This window comes from Euprymna scolopes, chromosome 21, assembly GCF_053919585.1.
Source record: "Euprymna scolopes isolate OS-2025 chromosome 21, ASM5391958v1, whole genome shotgun sequence".
NCBI lineage: Eukaryota > Metazoa > Mollusca > Cephalopoda > Sepiida > Sepiolidae > Euprymna > Euprymna scolopes.
In genome coordinates this window covers 86,899,280-86,925,525 of record NC_136502.1, presented here as the reverse complement: position 1 = coordinate 86,925,525, position 26,246 = coordinate 86,899,280, and the positions used below count along the sequence as shown (strand labels likewise).

Sequence of the window (26,246 nt, the reverse complement as noted above, 5' to 3'; positions counted from 1 at the left end):
TCAAAGGCTGTAAATGACAAAGTTCTCTCTGATTCTCTCTCCTCTGATCTCGAGCGCGTGGTTCAGTGGGGGAAGATGTGGCTGGTTACCTTTAATGCATCCAAAACCAAACTCCTATCCTTACATCATCAACGCTCTGATCCCCATCTGGCATCAATTGTGATGGATGGCTCTCGTTTGGGTGAGGCCCCGTGTTTTGACAAGCTTCTGGATTTGACCTTTACTCCTGATCTGAAATGGAACACGTACATCAAGTCTGTTGCCAAGGTCGCTGGAAAGATGGTGGGATCCTTCTACCGCTCCAGAAGATATCTCACTACTGATGCAATTCTCTATCTATATAAAAGCCAAGTACGTCCAAGGATGGAATACTGCTGCCATATCTGGGCAGGAGCTGCTAAAAACAGCCTATCCTGCCTTGACAGAGTACAAAATAGACTTCGTGGCTTAGTGGGGGATGCCCTTTTCTCTACCCTGCAACCTCTCTCTCATAGAAGAGACGTTGCGAGCCTATCCTTGTTTTATCGTTATTTCCATGGCAGGTGCTCGTCTGAACTCCAATCTCTGGTCCCCCCTCGCCAATCTTTCACGAAAAACACCTGTCAAGCTGAATCCACTGTGAAAAATTTCCCCCACTCTATATCTGTGCCTAAATCAAAATGCGGATTCCATGAACAAAGCTTCTTTCTTAGAACTGCACACCTGTGGAACTCTGTTCCGTCTGCCTGCTTCCCACCGGACTGCAACTTGGATGTCTTAAAGTCCAATGTTAACAAATTCCTAATGAACCGCCCCCTTAAGTAAACACTTCATCAAATCTCCACACTAACGTAATGTACTTGCAATAACCCTTATCCCTGAGTGGCTTCCGGGCCTTGATAAGTGGTGATCACTGTGTATAAAAAAAAAAAAAATTTTTTTCAACCATTTTTTTCTTTCCTTTTATTTTTCAACCTTTTTTCTTTCCTTTTATTTTTCAACCTTTTTTCTTTCCTTTTATTTTTCAACCTTTTTTTCTGTCCTTTTATTTTTTTAACCATTTTTTTCCTTTTATTTTTCAACCTTTTTTTCTGTCCTTTTATTTTTTTAACCATTTTTTTGTCCTTTTATTTTTCAACCTTTTTTTTTCTTTCCTTTTATTTTTCAACCTTTTTTTCTGTCCTTTTATTTTTCAACCTTTTTTTCTTTCCTTTTATTTTTCAACCTTTTTTCTTTCCTTTTATTTTTCAACATTTTTTTCTTTCCTTTTATTTTTCAACATTTTTTTCTTTCCTTTTATTTTTCAACCTTTTTTTTCTTTCCTTTTATTTTTCAACTTTTTTTTTCTTTCCTTTTATTTTTCAACCTTTTTTTCTTTCCTTTTATTTTTCAACCTTTTTTTTCTGTCCTTTTATTTTTTTAACCATTTTTTGTCCTTTTATTTTTCAACCTTTTTCTTTCCTTTTATTTTTCAACCTTTTTCTTTCCTTTTATTTTTCAACCTTTTTTCTCTCCTTTTATTTTTCAACCTTTTTTCTCTCCTTTTATTTTTCAACATTTTTTTCTTTCCTTTTATTTTTCAACATTTTTTTCTTTCCTTTTATTTTTCAACCTTTTTTCTTTCCTTTTATTTTTCAACCTTTTTTCTTTCCTTTTATTTTTCAACCTTTTTTCTTTCCTTTTATTTTTCAACCTTTTTTCTTTCCTTTTACTTTTCAACATTTTCTTCTTTCCTTTTACTTTTCAACATTTTTTTCTTTCCTTTTATTTTTCAACCTTTTTTCTTTCCTTTTATTTTTCAACCTTTTTTTCTGTCCTTTTACGTTTCAACCTTTTTTCTTTCCTTTTATTTTTCAACCTTTTTTTCTTTCCTTTTATTTTTCAACCTTTTTTTCTTTCCTTTTATTTTTCAACCTTTTTTCTTTCCTTTTATTTTTCAACCTTTTTTTTTTCCTTTTATTTTTCAACCTTTTTTCTTTCCTTTTATTTTTCAACCTTTTTTCTTTCCTTTTATTTTTCAACCTTTTTTCTTTCCTTTTATTTTTCAACCTTTTTTTCTTTCCTTTTATTTTTCAACCTTTTTTTCTTTCCTTTTATTTTTCAACATTTTTTTCTTTCCTTTTATTTTTCAACCTTTTTTTCTTTCCTTTTATTTTTCAACCTTTTTTCTTTCCTTTTATTTTTCAACCTTTTTTCTTTCCTTTTATTTTTCAACCTTTTTTTCTTTCCTTTTATTTTTCAACCTTTTTTTCTTTCCTTTTATTTTTCAACCTTTTTTCTTTCCTTTTATTTTTCAACCTTTTTTTCTTTCCTTTTATTTTTCAACCTTTTTTTCTTTCCTTTTATTTTTCAACCTTTTTTCTTTCCTTTTATTTTTCAACCTTTTTTCTTTCCTTTTATTTTTCAACCTTTTTTTCTTTCCTTTTATTTTTCAACCTTTTTTTCTTTCCTTTTATTTTTCAACCTTTTTTTCTTTCCTTTTATTTTTCAACCTTTTTTTCTTTCCTTTTATTTTTCAACCTTTTTTTCTTTCCTTTTATTTTCCAACCTTTTTTTTCTGTCCTTTTATTTTTCAACCTTTTACTTTTCAACCTTTTTTTTCTTTCCATTTATTTTTCAACCTGTTTTTTCTTTCCTTCTACTTTTCAACCTTTTTTTTCCTTTTCCATCGTCTGAATTCTGACATTTGACTCTGTGGCATATAAAACTTTTTTTTTGTTGTTATTGTTTGTTCTAACACGCCAATATTGTCACAAATCAACAATTTTATTTAAGTTTGATTTTAAAAAAAATGATAAATGAACATTGCATCTGATTCAGATTCAATATTCATTTATCAAAAGAATGCAATATAAATATCAAAGGTGCTGACAATAGTTCTGGAAAAAAATGTAAAAAGCTTATGATGTGTAATGATTATTTTAAAAATGTATGCAATTAAAATGATTGGCGCTTATACCCCCCCCCCTAAAAGAAAGAAAACTCTGTATCATATGTACCCATGATGGAAAGAAAATATTGTACACCAAAAGTCATGTAAGTTAATTCCAGTAGTTTTATTTTTCAATATATAATTTTTAGTGTTCATTGTTTTCTTTTTGTCACATGTGCATACATCAAACAGTTTTCTTTCTTTTTGTTTTTTTCATGTAGGGCAAATCCTGAACAGGCACCAAAAATTTCTTTGAGTAATTTTTTTCTCTTTTAAGTTTTGTTTAGTTTTTTATTAATTCATTTTTTTTTTCACTTTTCTAGAAAACCAAATTCGAAATATTCAAAGGAAGAACTTGATGAGCAACAAGTACAAAACCAAAGAAACTTTGCACAATCACAAGATCTAAAAACTCTTCAATTCCAAAATCGTCTGCTGGGAGAGAGAGAAATAAATGATTTGCTTGAGAGGAAGAAAACGAACTACTATTGGATAATAAAAAAGATGCCATCCATCATACTTCTGTAATAAGAACAGATCATTGGAATGCAAGTTGATTTGAGGACATCCACTTTCTGGAACCCCTGATTATTTTTGCCTTATTTTTACAAAGACATTATGATTGTAATCAAGCCTGGAAATATTATTTTTAAAAAATCACAAACAACAACAACAAAAAAACTGGTTAAATAACATTGGTTGTTTTTGTTATGTACTACTAGTAAATATAATAATAAAAAATAAATTTTTGTAGCTGATCATGTCAGAACATCCGAAAGAACTTTATATATTAAACCATCTTAAAAGTATCATTTCATTTGGAGGAGAAAAATAAAAAAAAAAGGTGCAGCTATTGGTAATTGTGGAATTAAATAAAATTTGGAACATATTTTAATGGACTTGATTCAAGATTGTCTTTAGAAATGGTATTCTTTGTTTAAAAAATTTTAAACTGTCCTGAATTTTTGGCATTTGACAAAATTGCACAAACAAAAACAAACGAAACAAAAAAAAAAAACAAACGATTTTACATGAATGAAACTTAAAAAAAAGTTGCTTGACATTTTTTAAGGCCAAAGAATAATGGGATAACTTTTTTAATGGAAATATTTCATTTCAAGGAAAAACATATATATAAAACAAAAGATTTCATGCAAAAAACCAAAACCAAAAGGAAATGTTGCTGAGGAATTGAGTGGTTTCTGCTGCTGTGGCGCTAAATATGATAACAGAAACATTTAATCTAACTTGCAGGAATGTGATTCCTGGCATTATACAGTTACGATGCCACGGCAAACATTTGGAGAAGAATATGTAAATTGCTAACTACATATCTTCTCCTCCATTTTATTTGATATTTAGTCTAGTAGATTCTATTTAAAAACCCTTCCCCATCTACCACCCACTCTTAACTGTTACACATTTGAATCACTATCACCGACTAAGTGTCAAAAAGTTTTCTATTATCCTTCTTTACAAAAAATATATACATCCTTTCAAAATCAGATGTAGTATTGTATTTTTGTAACTTTTACAATATACAATACCTTGTGTATGTTCACATATTCATATTTACATATACATTCGTGGTAGCATTTTTATTTTGTAAACAAAATCATACCCCTGAAAAAATTTAAAGTTTTATATATTTTTTCATAAACTAATTTTACTAAATTTTTTTTTTTTAATTGTAATTATCTGTTCTAAACAAACATTTATTTGTCCATGCATTTTTTATAGCAAAGTCCACAAAGTGATCTTAAAAAGACAAGAAAACTCTGATTCAGTGCCATATTTGGCTCATTATTCTTGGAAAGCCTTTTAACCAAAAATATTAATTAAAAAAAAATCTGTTGATAATTAAAAAACAAAATAAATTCTTAACTGCAAATAGAAAAAAAAACTCTTTGAAAATATATTTAACCTTCGTGCGTTAATTAATTTAAAACAGAATCTTGTAGATATTTTCATAACTTAGTTTTGCACACACAAAAAAAAAAAAGATCCTCCAAAATTGTATCACACGAATAAATTATTTTACTTTGCAATAAGTTGAATATTACTTTCAATTTAAATTATTAAGTCATACATTATTTCATATCTACATGCTTAAAAATAATTTCCATAAATAGCAGGTACCTTGGGGGGGAAAGGCCACATTTTCATGTAGTTGATAAAAAATAATAACTAAACCATTTGGCTTTATTTTCCACAATCTCTACACGAGTTGACGTATATTTATACACATTTTAACTATGCACGTGATGAAATATAAAATATCTTGTATCCTTATTTCCAACTTAAAAGAAGTACTTTATATTTTGTAAAATTATTTTAGTTTTATACATACCTTTAACACATCTTCAAATTATCTACATATTGATGAATTTATAAGCAGATCTTATCATAACAGTATATATATATATATCTTAAGGAAAAAGTAATAGTTCTCTTTGCCATTCAGTAGAATGATTTTATACAAACAGTGAGATGAAGAATTAACATTTCACAAAGTTGAAAATTTATAACTTTACATAAATGTTTCTTATTCATTTAATTTTCATCAAGGTACAGGACTTTTTGAAATATTAAAATTATAATAACGCCCATAATTTTATGTGCTTACATGTTTTCCCTAATTTTTATTCGGCAAATGTTGTATTCATAATATTTAGCCAAGAAACGCACTTTATAGATACAAATTTTAAATAAAATTTCAAGATAGATTATTTAATGAAATATATTTAATTATAATATTTACATATTTTGCTGCATTTTTAAAAATTAATTTTAGATACTTATATAAAATGTATAAATATATCACTTAGTTCTTTGCCACATATATATGTATCCATATATATATATATATATATATATATAGAGAGAGAGATAGTTTATAATAAGCACCATTTTTCTTTTCAATAAACATACATACGAGTTATAATCAAAATTTGTTAGATAGGTTTTATTTCCTTTGTATCTTTCAGAAAAATATAAACCTTACATTCAAACAAAAAAATTATTTCTATTTATATCTATAAGATTCCTAAAAATTAATTTTATTTGAAATACTTGTATATCTTTAATTCTCAGGTATTTCTAAATAATTTTTAATTTCTAAACTTGATTATGTTAATACAATTTTGGATGTTTTCATGACAAAAATTAAAAAAAAAAAATTTCTTCTATTAAAGTAACACATATGAAAACATTGCCTTTTTCGTAGTTTTATTTAATTTAAACTAATTCTCATCTCAATAAGTGGCTTATTATTTATAAACTTACATAATCTTAAATAAACCAACAACATTTTAATCTTAATATTAGATTTTATATTCAATTTTAATTATTATTAACCAGTAATTTCCTTTTCCAAAAATAAATTCTGTTGTGGAATTCGTTATATTATAAAGAAAAACAATTTTTATTTGAAACATAGTTTTTTTTAACAAACATTAAAAAATTTTTTAATTTCATTGATGTTTTCTTCATAGGATTTAATCTAATGAATCCTTACTGTGTTTATACAATAATACTTATAACTTATATCTGTAAGTATTAGTAAACCTCTCACAAACATGCACAAAAAAAGTTTGTCTTCTGACGAATCGCTTACAGCATGACACTAATAAAAAACACATTTATTCAATTATTATATGCAATATACATACACAAACACATTTAAAGGGAGGCAATCCATCATTTCCGAGATTAAAAAAAAATAATTCAAGGTCTCATAATATCACTTATATACGTAAATGTATGTAAATATAAACTTGTTAAAACAATATTTTAACTACCTTTCCATACATAGGAACACATATTTAACTGACTAATATATAGTTAATAGAAGTCTATTTATCTAGTTGGACTCTTTCAGCGGCCCACACTTGTGCCAAATAAACTTCACTATAATATATATATATATATATGTATATAAGGAAAGTTTCTTTATTTTTTAAATGTCTTTCTATTAGAAATATATATTTATATATTTCTAACTAGTTCTGTAAATATTTTCCATATACCCTGCCTATATATATATACAACCAAATTTAAGAACATAAAAAAATCCCTGTGTTGCACTAAACGACCACTACTGCCCAGCCCCAAAGTAAACCTTCCTTTTTAAGAATGATACTAATCAGTTTTCCTTTCTGCTGTGGACGGTCAGACTGAGGAGAACAAAAGAAGGAAAAAATAAGAAGGAACAATTGACTGAACAGAAACTGACAAGCTGTGACTATGTTTTCAATTCATTCACTCTACGCATCACAGATGGGCAATCCATATGCTGCTGGGGCTGATTTGAGTGTCGACAGCAACGGGGCGGTCTGCGTCCAGCCCGTGTTTCCACAGAATGAATTTTACCAACACCTACAAACCCGAGCGGGAAACATTCGGAACTTTGAGAATTTTCCACGAGAACCACAGCTGGAGCTGAAATCGATAATGTCTCCAGAAAACGCTGAACAATTTCTCAGCCAGAGCACCAATGATCAGGCGCAAATAACCGATCCGAACAGTATTGTACAATGTCATAACAGTTTGCAACAGTCAGACGAAAGCAAACTTAAAGACTCTAATGATGACACAATTACTCTGCAGAATGTTGTTAGTGACTGTAACAACGTTGGAAATGGAAATAATAATAATAATATTACTAGTAATGCTAATAGTCCCATTAATCAAAACTGGGAGGAAGAAAAAATAACTCTGTCTGAGAACAGTGAACACAATAACCCGACTAATTGCAATGAAAATAGTTGTACAAATGAAGAAGAAGACGGAAAAATTTCTGAGGAAAAAGTTAGCGAGGAAGTGACGACATGTTGGATCGGCGATGGGGTGATAAAGGAGGAGAAGTGCGACGGTATAGCTGTCGGGGGTCTGGGCTGGTCGGGGACGGGCGTGGTCGATGTCAAGGTGGAGAAGGGCGAGTCGAAAGCGTTCAAGTGCCACCTGTGCCGGAAGGCGTTCTCTCGTCGGGCGAACCTGCGCAACCACGAGCGGGCGCACTGGGCCGGCAAGCAGCACGCATGCACGCACTGCGGCAAGCTCTTCTCGCACCGTGCGCACCTCGTCATCCACGAGCGCACTCACACCGGGGAGAAGCCGTTTCTGTGTCCTGTGTGTCCGAAGCACTTTGCACAGAAGGTGCATCTGCAAAACCACGCCCGCACGCACACGGGGGAAAAACCCTACCGCTGTCGATTCTGTTCGAAAGCGTTCGCGCAGCGTGATCACTTGAACAACCACGAGCGCATTCACACCGGCGAGAAGCCCTTCACGTGCGCCAGGTGTTCAAAGTCGTTCACACAGCGAGGACACCTGAAGAACCACCAGAGGACACACACGGGCGACGCCCCGTTCAAGTGTACCATGTGTTCTAAGGCGTTCGTACAGCGGTCTCATCTAACTAACCACGAACGTACTCATCATAATATTATTAATAATAATAATAATAATAATAATATAATCACTAATGGCACAGGTTGTGGTAATAGTAGTACTAACAGTGGAATTAGTAATAGTAATAATATTTGTAGTCAGCATGGTTGTATGTTCCGGGGGGTTGGGGATCGCTCTCACTGTCACCAACACAATCAAACTCAAGATGGTGGTCCAGGACTCTGCCATGACTTCAGTAGCTGTTCAAATGGTGGCTGTTTTGGTTGTAACAGTCATCCGAGCAATTCAGTTGTTATAAAAGTGGAGGCGAAATCTTTTGATGAATGTGATGAACTTGGCGCCGAGCAACAACAACAACAGCAGCAACAACAACAGCAGCAGTGTAACCAAAGCAACAGTTGCCACTATGCCAACTGTTCTTGTACTCAAATGCAACATCCTGGCGCCACTGTGCCGAATGGCGGATGCAATTGTGGATGCAATCCTCTACCTAGTTGCCACCACCACAGCCACAACAATCCCTACCACCCCTTGCAACTTTCTGCCTGTGGTCATATGAACCACCCAGGCATCGCGGGCTGCAATTCGGACGGTTTTCTCACAATTTGCAAGAAGGAAATTTTTGACACTCCACAGTCAGACGATGCCAAAAGACATGAAAACTTGCAGCCCGATGTCAAAATGTTCACCTATGACCTCTGCAAAAAAGTCCTCGCACAAAAAACTGGGTTGAAAAAATGCAAAAACACAAGTACGGGCGAAGTCCTGTACAGTGCTCTCAATATATTATCTGGTTATAATCACTGAATAGTCATCTCTTCCTGTCTCTAAAAAAAAAAAAAAAAAGCAACAGACGCCAACAACACACAAAAAAGCAAGACCCAGCTACTGTCACTTTCACTCTCTCTTTTAATCATCCATCCATACATATGCAAAAACGTGTATATACTCCATACATCTACGTCTATAATTCCAGGTTGTGTAAGACTCTTGTATGTAAGTAAATGACTAACCTTGACCTTCATTTGAGACATTATTAAAATATATTTGTGATATACATGTTATTTGATAAATATACAGAGAATTTACTGTACTTGTCCGTGTATAATGCGATATATTTGCGCTTTGAATGAGAAAAAACAAGTTGCTTTCAAGCTGGTAGGTGGATTTGTGTGTGTATGTGTGTGTGTATGTTGCATTATACACGGCTGTTATTTTTTTTTTTTTACTTGTAAAGCCGATGTGGAGTGAACCGTGTTGAGATGTAACGCCAGCCTGTGTATAGAAATGCTTTCGTTTGGTTAGTTTAAATTTGGCTTTAATATTCTCTGCTGTATTTGATAAGTGCATCTGTTGGAGGAATACAAAAACCCTTGCAGAAGGACACTCAAACAAAAATGTCTTGTAAGAAAGACGGTACTAAAATTAAATTGCTTTTATCAGCAAGGTGGTATTTTTCGTTTTCTGTTTTTGGGTTTTTTTTTTTTCCACACACTTAAAGAATTTTTTTTTTTTTTTTTGTGTATAAAAATTTGACTTGCAGAAATAACTTATTGTATATGCAATTATCACCATTATCCCTTCTTTCAAACCAGTTTGTCTTTGTTTTCACCTCAACATTACCTCTGCCTTCCCTTACTGTCTCTCTTTAAAGATATATACATATATTGTAGTTAGCATTAATGAAATAATGCAAACCAAAAAAGGAATTTATATCCGTGATCCTCAGAAACAATCTCCATTGCTAACAGTACAGAAACATGCCCCTCCCTCTTCTGTATTTCTATTGACAACAATACTATTCTAACATTGATATACAGATTCCAAGAGGATCGATAATTTGGAATGGATTCTTCGGACTGCTGTTCTCATCTTGGGCATTATTTTTCATGTTTTGATTAATGTAACTTCCGAACTTCTTCAGGTGTATCTTGTCAAACTTGAAAGTCTGCATGGAATTTCAAATAGAACCATTTATTTTAATCCACAAGGGTAGCATGCTCTCGTTCGTCAGCCATGATTATGTAGAAATCCTAAATAATTTGCGATTGGATTTTGAGTGTCATCCGCATTGAAGATTGAACCTTCAAGAAAAATGTCACTTACAACTGAATTTTACCAAGTACTTTATTCACTACACTATGGAGTCCTTGCAGTGAATAAAATACTTAGTAAAATTAAATTTAAAAGATGCCTGAGTTCAACAAGATACATGTGAAGAAGGTCGGAGGTTACATTGACCAGAACATTGTGAAAATAATACTCAAGATGAGAACAGTAGTCCAAAGAATACAAATAATGTGTTTCCAAAAGGTTTGAATCCTTAAGAGACTAACTAAATATTTATACCATAGAGTTAAAACTTATATTAATGATGGGACAATTCTAAATGTATTTACTGATTCTGTTCTAAATTCCTGATTCCGATATAAATACAAAGTCTGATTCTTTTAGAATCTCTAAATATTTCATTAGAGATTTGATGCTTTTTAAAAATGTTAAAATGACTTTAAAATTCCTGTGTAATGTCTGCATATATTTTGCAAAACATAAATAAATTAGGAAGATAGGGTGTATATTACAAGGATTGATCTTTATAAATATTTTTCTCAAATATTTTCCTAGTAAGTGATTGAAAATTGTGAGACAAGATTTGTTTTTCTTTTAAAACAAAGCCGATTAACATTTCTTGATCATTAATGGCATTTGAAATTTTTATAAACAATTAAAAAAAAAATCAACGATTGGTATGCAAAATAAATGAACAGTTTAGGAACAGAATACTTAACAAAGCCTGTCTCCATGTCAAAAATGAGTTTCTACATAATAATGTTACTATTTAGAAAAACATTCTTAATATGAGGAGGACTCGTATTAACGTATTTCCTCTATGAAAAAATATTTATATTTTTTCTCCCAAATTTAAAGATTTGGTCAATTATTAGATGGATTTGCTTTACTGAAAGTAAAATAAGATTAAAAAATAAATAAATAAAAATAATAATAGCCGCAAATTTGTAGATTAACATATTTAGCTAAATCACTTTCCCAAAATGAGATTCTACTTTGTTTTAGATAATTATGTGACTGAAAAAAAAAATTGTAATTTCAAGTAAAACCAAGTTTCGTGCATAAATTTAACATAAAATGATCATCATTTCCATTTAGAGTAGACTTTTTAGCGATATTCAATGGATTGTTTTACCATTAATCTTATGAAAACTAATCGATCAGAGTATTGAAAATTAAACAAAATACTACTAAAACATTACATTTTTGCATGATTGTTGACATTTATTTGATGTGTTTCTACCAATATTTTGTTTAAGTTTTGATTTTTAGTGATTATCAAGAATCCTCCTTCAGGGCTTATGGGTTTGTGGTCTAACTTAACAGAATGGACATTAAGTTTGTTTTAAGTTAAAAACACAAAATAAGTTTAAGCACATTATCCATGAAGGTAGAAAAGTAACTTATCTTGCATTTGGTAACATTTATTTGTTGCATATTTGTTTTTTCGTCTCGTCTTGTTCTGCAAATACCCAAATCTCATTCTTCTTTTCGGGACAGTGGGCATCTGTTTAAATGTAGATATCGTTCCTTTTTTTTAATTTGACAAGCTTTTAAATGTTTTAATTTTTTTGTATTTTATCCAAAGATTTTTATAAAATCATTGTAAGATTTTCATCTGTATTTTTCACTTGTGTCCAAAGCGAAAAAATATGATAAAACATTAATTATTTCAGAAGAAGTCGATGACCAGACAATGACACTGTGAAGCTGACGCCAACAAAGTTGAAAAAATTTATCCAGAGTATTTTAAATCTTTTAATAATCAACTATAGACCACCTAAGAGGTGGCATATAGACGTTCAGCAAATAGGTGTGAAAAGGTTTAATAAGCGAATTGGCAAGTGAACTCTAAAATATTTACATTGTTTACCATAACTTATATAAAGGGCAAAATATGTGTGTGATTGTATCTCTGCCAAAAACTTTTGACACACACAACGGATCCTCATGAGATTGGTATTATTTTGAAGCTCAATGTCTTGGACGACTAATATGGAAAAATTGGCCGAAAACATTCATTCCTTCACCTTCAACTCGACCATTTTTTACAAGGAGGGGTCGCTTTTTTAGCCAACATTTTTGCAAGTCATCATCTCCATTGGACTGACTACACTTAATTTCAACGCTCTTGACTTCCGGTTGCACCATCGAGGCAGTGGTTAAAACATTACATTTTTTTAAAATCCTTCTTCGCGTTACGGGTTCGAGCCTGCCTGCCTGCCTACTATAACTTTTTTTTTTTTTTTTTTTTTTTTTTTTTTTTTTTTTTAACACCTCTCTCCACCTGGGCTGCCTACTGTTGTTTTGACCCCTGCCTTCTACCCCCCACTTCGAGTTCTTTACTAAAACCTTCACACACCCGGACAACACTGGGGGCCCCCGTTAGTCTTCTGTATATATAAAGGGCAAATTGTGTGTTTGTATGTCTGCCAAAAACTTTCGGATCCTCACGAGATTGGTATTGTTTTAAAGCTCGATTCTTTGGATGCCAAATATGGAAAAATTTGCCAAAAAACATTCCCTTCACCTTCAACTGAGCAGTTTTTCACAAGGAGGGGATTGGTTTTAGCGTCAACATTTCCGCACCTCATCGTCTACGTTGGATTGACTACGCTTAATTTCAACACTTGCGACTTCCGCTTGCACCATGGAGGCCTTGGTGAGGATGTTATGTTTTTTAACCTTTCTTTCCTCCTTCGTGTATGGGTTCGAAACTGCCTGCTACCACTTTTTTTTTTTTTTTTTTTTTTTTTTTTAACACCTCTCTTCACCCAAACAGCCTACTGTTGTTTTGATCCCCCCCCCACTACTACCACTTTACCCCCAACTCCCACCCTCACGGGGTTCCTTACTACACCTCCACACACCCGGGCAATGTCAGGGACCCTACTAAACCAATAAAAATAAATTAGACTGAATTCTACACCTGGGAATGAGATGTATAAATTGTGATTCTGTGGCCTTTAGTCTTATCTGGTAAATGAATAATTTCTAATAAATAAATACATTTGTGCTTTATTTTTTTTACTTGCAGTTCAGCCTGGCTTTGCTCAAACCCTATGTACTGTTCATAACTTTTCATATATATATATATATATATATATATATATTAAAAAGTTTGACTCATGTCCAGGTAACCTACATCTAAAATTTGATGGAGGAGATTAGTAGAGTCTGCAAAGGTCACCTCTTTCAACTTTGACCTCTTGGCAACCAAGTTTTTGCCCCAACAAAACTAATTAAAAAGCTTGCTGCATGTCTGAATATCCTTCATGTAAAATTTCAAATGTTTAAACCAAAATTTGCTGAATAGTTTGTTAGAGACTGCAAAGGTAAAATCTTTTGAAATTTGATCCCTTGGCAGCCAAATTTTTGGCCAAAAACCGATTAAAAAACTTGCCCTATGTCTGAATACACTTTATGTAAAATTTCAAATGTTTAAATAAAAAAATTGGCTGAGTAATTGGGTAGAAAATTTTTTAAAACTTTGACCCCCAATTTTGACCCCTTAACATTTATTGTTTTGGGCTCAAATCAAATTAAAAAGGTTGATCCATGTTCAAGTAACCTACATCTAAAATTTCAAGTGTTTAGATCCAAAATTGGCAGAAGAGTTTGATATAATTTTCAAAGATCAAATCGTTGAACTGGCTGAAAACAAATTAAAAAATTTTTTCCCAAATCTCAATATCCCTTATGTCAAATCTTGAGTCTGTAGACTGAAAATTGACTGAGTAGTTTTGTAGGGAAATGTACACACACACACACACAATTTCACTTTTATAGATATATAGATTGCTAAGAAAATAAAAATTAAAAGAATAATTTTTGGAATCTGAAATCAGACTCCAGTTTTTCTGATTCTGATACCCAAAAAAGTTCTGATTTCTGATTCCAATTAATTGTTCCAACACTAATATAGATATAACTACTTCATTTACTCACATAAAATTAATATACGAAAGTATAGATTTATGCGTAAACTTTAAGTATTTACTTCAAAAGTGCTCAATACGTAGGTAGAGCTAGTTAGTAATTTATAAAATATATATGGCGATTAAGCTACACTGAATATTCGGCGTTTCTTCCAAATGTATGTGTATATATATATATATATATATATGTATGTACACATATGTATATTTATATATATATATATATATATATATATAAAAAAAAAAAAAGGAAAAGGTCTGCCTTAAACCATTAACCTAGTTCTAAAACAGATCCTTTGTTCGATAAAATGCATGCCCATTGACTGATAGGAAGGGGCGCGGTGGATACTAGAAAGCTGATTGGCTAACTAAAATCCTCAACAGAAGAGGACCATATAAAAACGAGAAACAACCACAGAATTTGCGCATAAGCCTGACGAATCCTAGAGTGGATGAAACGCCGAATATTCAGTGTAGCTTAATCGCCATATATATTTTATAAATTACTATATATATATATATATATATATAAAATGATGATTTTTTTTAATGATAAATATCAATTATTTTTCTACCTACAGATACTATGGTTTCATGCTTCTGCAATCATCAGTGTAGGAAATTACTGCCAGTTGAGAGATTTGAATTTAGTATTCACATAAAATTTTATAAGGAGATATAATATTTTGTATGGATTCTCAATACTTGAATAGAGCTAAGTAGTAAGTTATAAAAATATATATGGCAATTTAATACACTTGAGTCCATGAGCGTGTAAGGCTGAAGTGCATTTTAGCCTGACAAATACTTACAGGGATTAAACGTAAAAAATTCTCTGTAGCTTAACTGCCATATATATTTCACTAGCCTGGGTGCCCGGCAGTGCTTGGCGTTGCCTGGGTGTTTGGAGGTGTGTGTTGAGCCAAAAAAAAAAAAAAAAGTAGTAGTTGGCAGACAGGCTCGAACCTGTACCGCAAAGAAGAAAAAGAATGTGGAAAAAAAACGTAATGTGATTAATTCCTTCACCCTCAACTGGGCACTTTTCTACAAGGAGGGGTCGCTTTTTCGTCAATATTTTCAAAAGTCATCCTCTTTTCGATTGATTAGCCTTACTTTAAATCTTTGTCACCTCTGGTTTGGTGATGGACACAATGGCAAAGGCATCACATTTTTTTTTTTTTTTTTTTTTTTTTTTTTTTTTTTTCTCACATTCTTTTCCTCTTTCACAATACGGGTTCGAGCCTGCCTGCTTACTAACTTTTTTTCTTTCTTTTTTCTTTGCTTAACGCACCCCTCCAAACACCTGGGCAACGCCAGGCATCCAGGCTAGTTATATCTAAACTCTAGATTTTTGTTTTTAGATTTTTAGATGCTCCTTTGATTATCAAAGGCTAGCTGTACCATCCCAACGTTGTCCAGGATCCAGTGAAGTCATTTTAATTTTTTTATTTTTATTTGTTTGCACATTTTTAAAATTGATACAGAAAAATGTGAGTTGTAAGGGAGACGACTCCTTTTATATTTTCCATTAGAAATGTTTCCAGGCAGAAACTAGTGAAGTATGTAGTTTTAGTGCCAATAATAAATGAAAATTGGCAAGTCAGAATCAGTGTTTGTCAGTTTAAATACTATTTAAGTACAATTTTTTTAAATCTCACAAAATAACCTTTATATTTGCCTGACCAGAAATGGGGGAGGAGTTCATCATATTAACATAATTTCATTATCTACAATATAAATACAGCAGTTTCAGTAGGTTGGTGTTGGAGTATTCAAAACTGTCTCCTTTTGATCTACTTTTTGATGCTTTTTTTTTTAACTTCAAATAGGTACAATTGATTTTTTTTATAGAAAGTATATAATTAAGTAGAAATAAAATAAGGGACTGTAAATAAATTGAGCACACCACTTATACTCGTTCCTTTCAGCTGAGAGTATATCTCCACACCAGTCTAACACGGCTTTCGAAAAGTAAACTAAAAACAAAACAACTTTCTTACTTGATCTCAATCTCTACATAATTTGGATTTTTTTTTTTTTCTTTGAGAAAAAATAAAAATTCCCAAACAAGTATAAAAAAATAATCTTATCTATATATATATATATAAAAAAAGTTGTCTGTCCAACTAAAAGTCTTAAATTACAAACCAAAAACCCACAAAGTTTATATTTTCTTGATCTGCATTCTTCCGAATGTATAATATCTAAAGATGAAACAAAATTGTTCATTTCGTGTTTAGACGAGGTTTTGTTGAAGAGAAGGAGGGGTATCCTTTTCAATGTTATCTATTCTATAAAGTCTATTATATAAAGAAGGATAGGAGAGACGGTAGATGGATTGAGAGATGTAGAGATAGAAGTTATAAGGATATGATGCACACTTTTTAACCTATTCTATTGTTTTCTTTACGATCCCAGGCAAATCCAAGTAGCCCTGCATATATATATATATATATATATATATATATATATATATATATATATTGGGATAGATGGGGTTCTCAGGCCATGGTAAAGACAGTTCATCTAAAAGAAGGAAAACTCTGACAAAACAGTAAGCTCTCTCTCATGATGATCCCCATAACATGACTTACTGTCATCAGTTCAAACGAGGCAGATAGGGCTTCTGGGTTGTGTGAAGGTAACCTATCTAAAAGAAGGTAAACTCTGACTAAAAACCTGACAGTTTAGTATGGACCAATCGTTTCATTCAATGTGAAATTAGATCCTCCATATATTACTTATAAAAAGAGTGGATTGCGTGCTATGCAAGCTCAATTCCACTATAAACTTTCCATTTTTTTTTTTCTATGTATTCTGTCCTTAATACATAAGATATTTATTTCTTATGAAGATGTTCTTTTTCACTCATATTCTCCCCCAAACAAGGCACATTTCCACTAGGACCATACCTACAGGAATACATTATATATATATATATATATATATATATATATATATATATATATATATATCAATCACTTGTCAATTTCCGATTTCAAACACAGAAGCCACCATCATCAAGTAGACTGTTTCTCTTTTACCAAAATTTAGGTGCTTATTCAGATTGCCACTTATAACGAAAAACAAAAATGAAGAAAAACTTTTATATTGTATCTACTGGTCACGGAATGAAGAGGGTATATTACCAAAATCACAAAAAATTGATCAAGTAGTTTTTTTTTTTTTTTTTTTTTTTTTTTTTGGAAAAAAATAATTTGCCATCCTTTTTACCAATAAATGAGGGCCGAATCCATTTTAATATTCAAATTTTGTTTTTAATTTCTATAAAATTAACCTTCTAAAATAAAATTTTCAAATAATGAAAATATTATGTTCTGAAAAATATAAAATACTCATTTTGTTTAGAAATAATTGTTTGGTTTTAAATTGTACGTTTCAATTGTCTTTCTGACGTTATCCAGAAACAAAAAAAATTTGAAATGAAAGTCGTTTCTCTGTCCTTGATTTTACCACCATCATTTTTTTTTTTTTTTCTTTTCTTTTCTCCTTATGGGCACGGACTGAAATTTGATTTTCTTGAATAAAAAAAAAAAATCTGCTTGATCAAATTTCGTGGTTTTTTGGAATATTTCATCTTCATTCCGTGACTGATACGTACATCATAGACATTTCTGTATATTCTTTAGTTTTAATTGCTGCTATATAAGTGCCAATCTAAATAAACAACAAAATTTTTTTGTGGGGTGAGGTCCAAGGTACTTCATTTTAAATTATTAACAACCTTATTAGTACTTAATCATCAGAAATAAATTTGTCAACAAAAAATGAAAACTGTATTTTTATGCCTATTGTTTTCCTCTTACTTTTCATACATTCCAACCATTACTTGCGTGAAAGAAACGAAACATTTTTGAATAAAAATAAATTCTTCTACATAAAGGTGGTCTAAAAAAAAAAAAATACACCCTATTTTCTTTTTAATCTTAAATTTTTTCCCAGATGAGATTTTTGGAAAAATATAAATTAAAATTTTATCTTTTTTTTTTTTTACGTGATTTTTAGAATATATTTTCATTTCATCAAAACTTATGTACATCATATAGCTTTTTCTTTTTTTTTTTTTTTTTTTTTTTTTAATATGGGGAGATTTTAAATTTTGAATATAGGAAGATTTATACTATAATGCCTACAAATTCCCATTAATAACTTAAAAATGATTTTCTTTATAAAAATTAAATATACTTGATCAATTTATGTCACTTTTCAAATATGATATTTTAATTTCGTCATGCACATTATACAGATTTTTATTTATTTTTGTTTTTAATATAGGGGAATTCTGGACAAGAATCAAAAATTGTGATTTGAAACATTGTCCAAACTTAATATGGATATTTCCAAGACTGACTATTTTTTTTATAGATGCACCCTATATTAAATTATATTAAATTCCTGTGTTAGGCCATGCTAACATAGGGTCCAATTCACATGCTTTAGTTGCATTGCTCTAAAATCTGCCTTGTAATTAATTTATTATTAAAAAAAAAAATCATGTATCTTTCCAATCACTTTATCATGACCAAAACAAAAAGAAGCTTTAATTTTTATATATAGTTCGATTTCTAACCATATAAAAATAGTGATTGCAAAACGTGATAAATGCCATTTTTTTCAAAATTAAAGAGCTGTCATTACATAAAATTATATTAACACTTTAACATGCCTTAAAATAATTGTTATTCGTAGGACTTTGTATGGAGTCAGTCTGTGTCACGTGCTGGATATCTTAAATGAAATCAGGGAGATTAAGCTTGGATGCCACATTTCATAATGAGTCCTATCAGAGATGCAGGCTATAGTCAGCTATCGTACTTTCTAACTTCCGATGTAGTGCTACCAGAAGTGGTGACAAGGAAATTAGTTCATTCACTTTTATTTTTCTTCAGTATTTCTTTCAAGTCAAGTTATTTATTGAAATAAGATATACGAAAAGAACATTATTGAAACGTATACAATAAAAATTAACAAAATTATAAAGATAACGCAATTAGTCTTTATTTGCACTTTTAATAACAAGATCAAAAAAATAAAATTTTATGTTATTTGAAATTTTATTAGAAATGTTATAGGTGTGAGAGAAAAAAAGTGAAGGGACTGATTTGTCTTGTCACTGCTTCTGGAAATTAGGAAGTATGTTAGCTGACTATAACTGAGATGTGTATAGTTGCAGAATGATGTCATGGTGGCAAAGGTGCAGTGTATGAGAAGGAGCACACTGAACATTATTTGCCATTTGGATGTATTGAGCAGTGAGAGTAAAGGAGGGATCTACCAGCTCTCAGCCAGGTTTGAAATTAAATGGTGTGTTTGGCGAAGAAATGCTTGAAAGATGGTAGCATTTGCTGACATTGAGCCCACCTTCTGGTCACTTCTTCATGCAACCTGTAATGGCATTATGTGGTAAATACAACGGATACTGCTTGTTATTTAATTGGGGTAGAAATGCACTTATGCACTCACCAACCATGATCGTCTTCAACATGCTCCTTGCTCATGATATTCATCCATCGCTTGTGAAGATAATCATGATCATGCAATTGTTCTGTGGATCCGGAGATAGCTTGTCGGTTCGATTCAAGCTCTGAAGTATTTCTCCTATGTTGGATGATTCTGTTGAAGAAATGCTGACTGCTGTGTCTTTTTTAATAGGACGTTTTCTTTTGCATTCTTCAATGCAGATTCAACAATTGTAGCCTCTTTATGGTTTGCAGTACATCAGGAACATCTGTCTGGAGATAGTTTTTCCACATGAGTTAGAATACAAACCAAACTGTTTGAGGGAGACTTTCAGGCTGTTATTGAACCGTTTCAGTTGTCGTCTTATGGTTTTTTTCTTTTGGATAGCTTACCATAATGGAGCTGTTTTGGAAATCTTGAATCTGACATTCAGAATATATATTCTGGGCTAGAAGCAATGAGAATCTATCACTTCTGCAAGAAAGAGGTCTCCATCAAAAACGGAACACAGAAGTGAGTGCCACTTATCCTGCACACAATAAACATTTTTATTGTTTATAAATTGATATAAACAATAAAAATGTTTATTGTCTAGGATAAGTGGCACTCACTTCACCAAGGTTGAATGGCAAACTTGCAGAAATTAGATGTTTTACTTTCTATCCTGGCCAACTAAAAACTTTAGCTCAACTTCACCCAACAGACCCTCTGTACTCAAGGATTACCGAAAGCAAACTCCGGAAAATCAACTGCCCTCAAACGTTCAGCTCTCACTCTTTCTCCACTTTCAGAAGGGGTGGTGATGCTAAAGCTGTCTTTTTTTTTTCATTTTCCTGGGATCTTAACTGATTCTGGCCTTTTGTTAGTGGTCATTGTTCAGCCATCCAGAAGAGACATTCACTGAAGATAGTCTCCAAATGTTGTTTCCCTCACAAAACCAATCCCAGTGGAACTCCTCATTTATGGAAGTATTTATTTTCCAAACAAATAGAATATCTTTTGGGGATAGTTTTGCTTGCTGGGCAGAGATAGTTTGTTTCCTGTGCCCTCCCCTCTTCCTCTGGCCAAGCATCTGTCATTGCAACGTCCGCTATTCGCATGCACATTTTTACATCGGGATACCGTGCCAAAATTTGGACATTTAAAAAAATATATAAAGCTATTTTTTTTTTTTTTTTGTTTTTTTTTTTTCATGGTAGCAAAAATCGGTTCTTTTTTAGAATTCTTCCCATATTAAACAAAAAATAAAGAAAAATCTGTATGATGTACATGCCCGTTACAAAACAAAAAATATCATATTCCAAAAATTAGGTAAATTGATCAGTTTTATTTTTAAATAAGGAAATCACAAAGTAACAAATTGTAATGCCTACAAATTCCTATTAATCGCTTAAAAATAATTTTCTTTATAAAAATAGAACTTTATCAATTTATGTAATTTTTGGAATATGATATAATTGTGTACTTCACTAGTTTATCGAGAGGATTATGTAATTGAGCTTAAACAACTATTAATATGGAAATTATAATCGAAAATAATGATTGAACTTTTGTTCATAGGATTTAATCCATTGACTCCTTACTGTGTTTATATAATAGTACTTAATAACAAGTAATATCTTCTATAATATAAAGCTGAACGTCTGTGTGTGTCTGGTCACGAATAGGCTCCTATATGGTTAACTATTATAGAAAACTGATCACATATAATGATAGAAGATGTATCGAGACACAGGAATGGGCATGTTTGATCTGACATAATGATGATTCATTAAAATTGTTGGGTCTGCGTACGCACTTGGTCCACAAAGTATGGAAATAAAAAATTTAAAAAAAACAAAAAAAAACGTTTACAAGTGTTTTTGATATAGATGTACATAATAATACTTTGATAAGTATGTTTTAACTTAAATAGGGATGGTATAATAAAATTGTGGGGTCTGCGTTCGCACCTGGCCTCATATAGAATGGAAATAGGCACAAACTTTAATAAAGACTTTTCATATCTATCTGCGTAAGTATACTTTGATAATTATGTTTCAGTTTGAAGAAATATGGTATAATAAAATTATGGGGTGTTCGTTCGCGCCTGACCTCCATGGAATGGAAATATGTCACAAAGTTTAACAAGGTTTTTTAATATAGATCCACAAAATATTGTGATAAGTGTTTCAGTGTGAACAGGTATGGTATAATAAATTATGGGGTTTATCTATTTTATTTTTACTTTCATCATATTTTGCTTTGGTTTTGATACCCCCAAATTCGAAGCTATCTCTTTACAACCCTTCCTTTTCATAACCTATCATACTTTCATAAATCAGAGTCCATTTTCTGTAGGCTGTTTTTGAACCCAGTCAACGACGGGTACTTTTGCTAGTATATATATAATTTTTTTAATAACATTTTGATTACACATTTGCAAACATGTTTCAGTTCCAGCTGGAAATAAGCTGAGATTCCTCAGGCAAAGTTCTTATTATGGAAACAGAGCAGAGACTTATCACTACCTTCATACTAAGCACTTTGTGTAAGTTAGCTCAACTGATTTCCAGCTCAAGCTGAAACATGCCTGCGAATGTGCAGGCAAAATATTTGTATAAATAAAAATTTAAACAAACGTTATTAAAAATGACAGAAAGCTTCTGTTTAATTATACCTTTTTAATTTTTCCATTTTTTTAAATCTTTTTTTTGGTGTGGGAATCAAAAAATGTTAAGAATCGCATATGTATTTCTTTGAATGTTTTCGCAGGAAACATAATCCGGCATCTTCAGGAAGTGGGTGGTACACTAAGAAAGAGACTGACGGTAAAAAGATTTTTGTAAGGCAGCATGGTATAAGCATACTGCTAGGTTCTGGTTGGGAGGCCATCAGCAAGCAAGATACATGGGGTTAGTAATTGGGTTGTTTGAAGGGAAAAAGGGTAGAGGAGGTTACAGTAAGCGTTTTGAAGCATTTGTGCTTGTGTGGAAAGTGACAGTGTTAATTGTAGGCTTTAGAATTTTTATGTAGATGGCTTTGAGTATTTTCAGATTTTTTTTTTTCATTTGTTTCATGATGAATTATTTTTGTGTTTTTAGATTAAGATTTCTCTGACTTCAGAGGGTAGGGGCAGTTATGTTTTTTTTTTGTAGGTGATTTTTTTTACAGTGTACCACCCACCTCCTGAAGATGACGGAGTCTGTTCCCGACAAAAATGTTTGAAGAAATTCATATGGGATTTTATCAACATTTTTGATTTCCAAACAAAAAGATTAAGAAAAATGAAAAAAAAAAAAAAGGTATAATTAAACAACTGGATTGGAAAAAAAAAAAAATAATAATTGCCTTAGTCTTTAAGGATTTCTCCTCCATGCAGTACCAATGATATTTTTTTTTAAGTTACAATATCAACATATTTGTGTATAGAAAATGTTGATTTTGATGTATACAATTATTATTTACTTCGTTTACTTTTGAAAAAAGATTTTCTACTCTCATGCAAATTTGTTAACAAAATTACAAATTTTAAAGAAAAAGTAAGATTTAGTCCAAACGCTTTCGTAATTTTTTTTTTTTTTTTTCTTTTTTTTTTTTTTTTTCAAGTTTAAGATGAAATATTTAAAAACATTAAGAGTTTACTTTTGGCAATTATCTTTTTAGTTATGGATCTAAAAAGATATTTGCCAAATAAAATAAACTCTCAACTGAAAGTTGTGACTAAATTTGTTTTGTTGTTTATTTCCATAATACTGCAAGAAATATTAATGATAATTTGCATCGACAGGCCCAGATCACATAGATGATGATAGAAATCATAGTTTGCTCGAACAACAAGCCGAAGTTGCTTAAATAGTAAATCAGCAGTAGCATTATCAGCAGCAGCAAGTAGTCGTGTCTTTTGTCGTGCCTAATTTAGTCCTATATTAATAGGCTTCACTATTTATATCATCAGGTATTACCAATGAGTATTACATTAACTTCAATGGGATTGGGAGTGGATATAAAGCCTCAAAAAATGTGGAGAGGGGGGGGGGGCACCGGTAGAAGCACGTTTCCTTTTCTGAGACATTACTTTGTGTCATCTTAACTATAATCAACTATCAATACGATTTATGGTTTTATCCCTTCACCTTATAGAAGCAACATCTTTCCATTTCTGTTATTTTTTAATGGAAACGCTCTAGACAAGGCATGAAGCCACTTTGTTACGTGGTAGTTACATCTTAACACAAACCCGATGTTGTGTATAAAAAGTCTCGTAAAGAAACAAAGGAAAGAAATTTGACAAGTTTTTTTTTTTTTTTTTTTCAGTTGAAAGAAAAGACATTTATTACTGGTCGTTTACACACCAAGCCGCTTGACACATATTTTCCAAGCCAGCAAATGGTTGCCTTCCTGCTTTTCCTTTTGGGGTTAATTAACGTTTTTTTAGTTTGCAGTTACAACCAGCTATTATGTCTGTAATTCGTTCCCCTTTATATGATGTCCCGAAAACCTTGTTAAAAGTTTGGATAAATGAGTCTTGCATCTTGTTTAAAAGTTCCTGTTGTGGTTAAAAAAAAAAAAACGACATGTGCTTAAGTCTCTTTCCCCACCATGACTTGGTCATTTGCATACGTGCCAGTTGCTTTGTTACAAGTTGGTGTAAGGAGCTAAAAAGAAAAAAAAAAAATACTTAAAGGTCAAAAACTAGCCAACAAGAAGTGTTCGATACTTAGATTTTGATCCTGGAGTCAGCAATTTTTCTCCCTTTGTCAGAAACATTGCTCATGGAACATGAAAACTAAAGGACAAAATAAGGGAAGTGAGAATTATGTAAGAGCTAATTGTATCACATCTCATCCATTCCTTATTTTTGACATGCCCTCGAAAATAAAAAGCCATGGTCATATCCAATTTCACTAATGTTCTTATCAGACCTGGTTTCTTTTTTAAATATTATTATTATACTAAAAATGAGTTAATCAATGTTTCTTTCCCTCCGCTTTTTTCCCTATATATTTTAATCACGCAAAATGCATGTTAAAATATTCCTTGGTTTTTGTATTGAGTTATGTTTGAAAAAACCCTTCATTTTACTTGTTCTAATCAGCTGCAATTTGCAATTAACTCATCAGGTGACTCATCCTTCACTTAACTTCACCTGTTTTCACTGCATATTGCTTAGGTAACTCCTTGTGTAGTATAGCATCTATATAACGTGTATGTTGTATAGTATCAATGGTCTTTTAACTGTGTTGTTACCGGGCTGTGTCGTCTAGTGTGTATACAGTGTTCATATAAATAATATGATAGCGTGTGTTATTTTCTGTGTCACGTTTACAGTCGGGTCGTTTAATTGTTATGTACTTCCATTTCTGTTCATAAATAATTTTACCTAGAATTCTTCATAAGCTTCGGCTTCAATTATGTCTGAAGGAACTCCAGTTATATACACACATATTTTTTTTCGTAAGTTTTTATTTCGGTTTCAATTCAAGCTGATGCATCCAAGTCATATGGATATATATTTTTTTTATTTTTGAAATCGCAACTTTATAACATATAAAAAATCGATAGAACATTAACTCTATAATGATATATACAAAATCTGCAAGAATTAAAATATCATATTTAAGCATACTTTGCCGGGCGTTTGTGCTAGCTTAGATAAATACTTTTGCGCTTTTAACAAAAGAGCTACAATAATATTAGAGCGTCTCCATTTATACTGAACATCTACAGAATGCCAACATCAACATATTACATATGAATGAGTCCCCTGTGGAATTTCCACAGGTCCCACTAGTATGTATATAAAAACATTTTCAAATTGCGATACAATCAACATGAAATGTTCATACTGCGGTGCATATAAACAGTGTTCACTAGTTCATATAATGTACATTCAGGTAGATATCGTTAAAAATAACAAACAGTTTCTGTTTCCTTTGTATAATTTTTCTTCAGTGACAGAGGGCTTGAGTTTTTTGTTGAAGTTCGTCAAGCTCGCTGGTCTGTTTCTGAATTTTTTCAAGGTAATTTGCCTTTGGAGTAAGTTGAATCGGAACTCTTTGGTTGTGGTACTTTGTTGCACTGCTGAGTTATGTAGTTTGAATTGTGTGTATTTAGGCAGCATAATGTACATTGTGTGTGTGTGTGGGTACATGCAACACATTTAACATCTTTTTTCCTGCATGGTGCAGAGGTACCTTATTTTACTTTCTTCCTTCTCTTTTTGTCACGCTGTGAACACAGATACTCCCCTCTGAAGGAAACATCAGACAACAGGTTATATTTTACATATAACTTTATTTTTACACTTTCCTCAGAGTTTGTCAACATTTCTTTTTCGGTTTCTACATCTTGCTATAAACGCGTCCCTTCACGCTTCTGGACTGCAAGAGGCAAAATCTCTTCTGAGCGAATATCTTCAGTGGCTCGAACTGACTGACTGACTCGTCTGTTTA

At 31.6% G+C, this 26,246-nt stretch overlaps 1 protein-coding gene across 1 annotated transcript in view; it reads left to right on the top strand.

Moving 5' to 3' along the window:
* Positions 1-6,033: 6,033 nt before the first annotated feature.
* The window catches only part of LOC145242540 (uncharacterized), a 36,006-nt gene continuing 15,793 nt past the window's right edge, over positions 6,034-26,246 (top strand). The window contains exon 1 of the mRNA XM_080105624.1: positions 6,034-9,319. Coding sequence (XP_079961750.1) covers positions 7,157-9,130 — 1,974 coding nt within the window. The 5' untranslated portion in view covers positions 6,034-7,156 and the 3' untranslated portion in view covers positions 9,131-9,319. The remainder of the gene's footprint in view (positions 9,320-26,246) is intronic.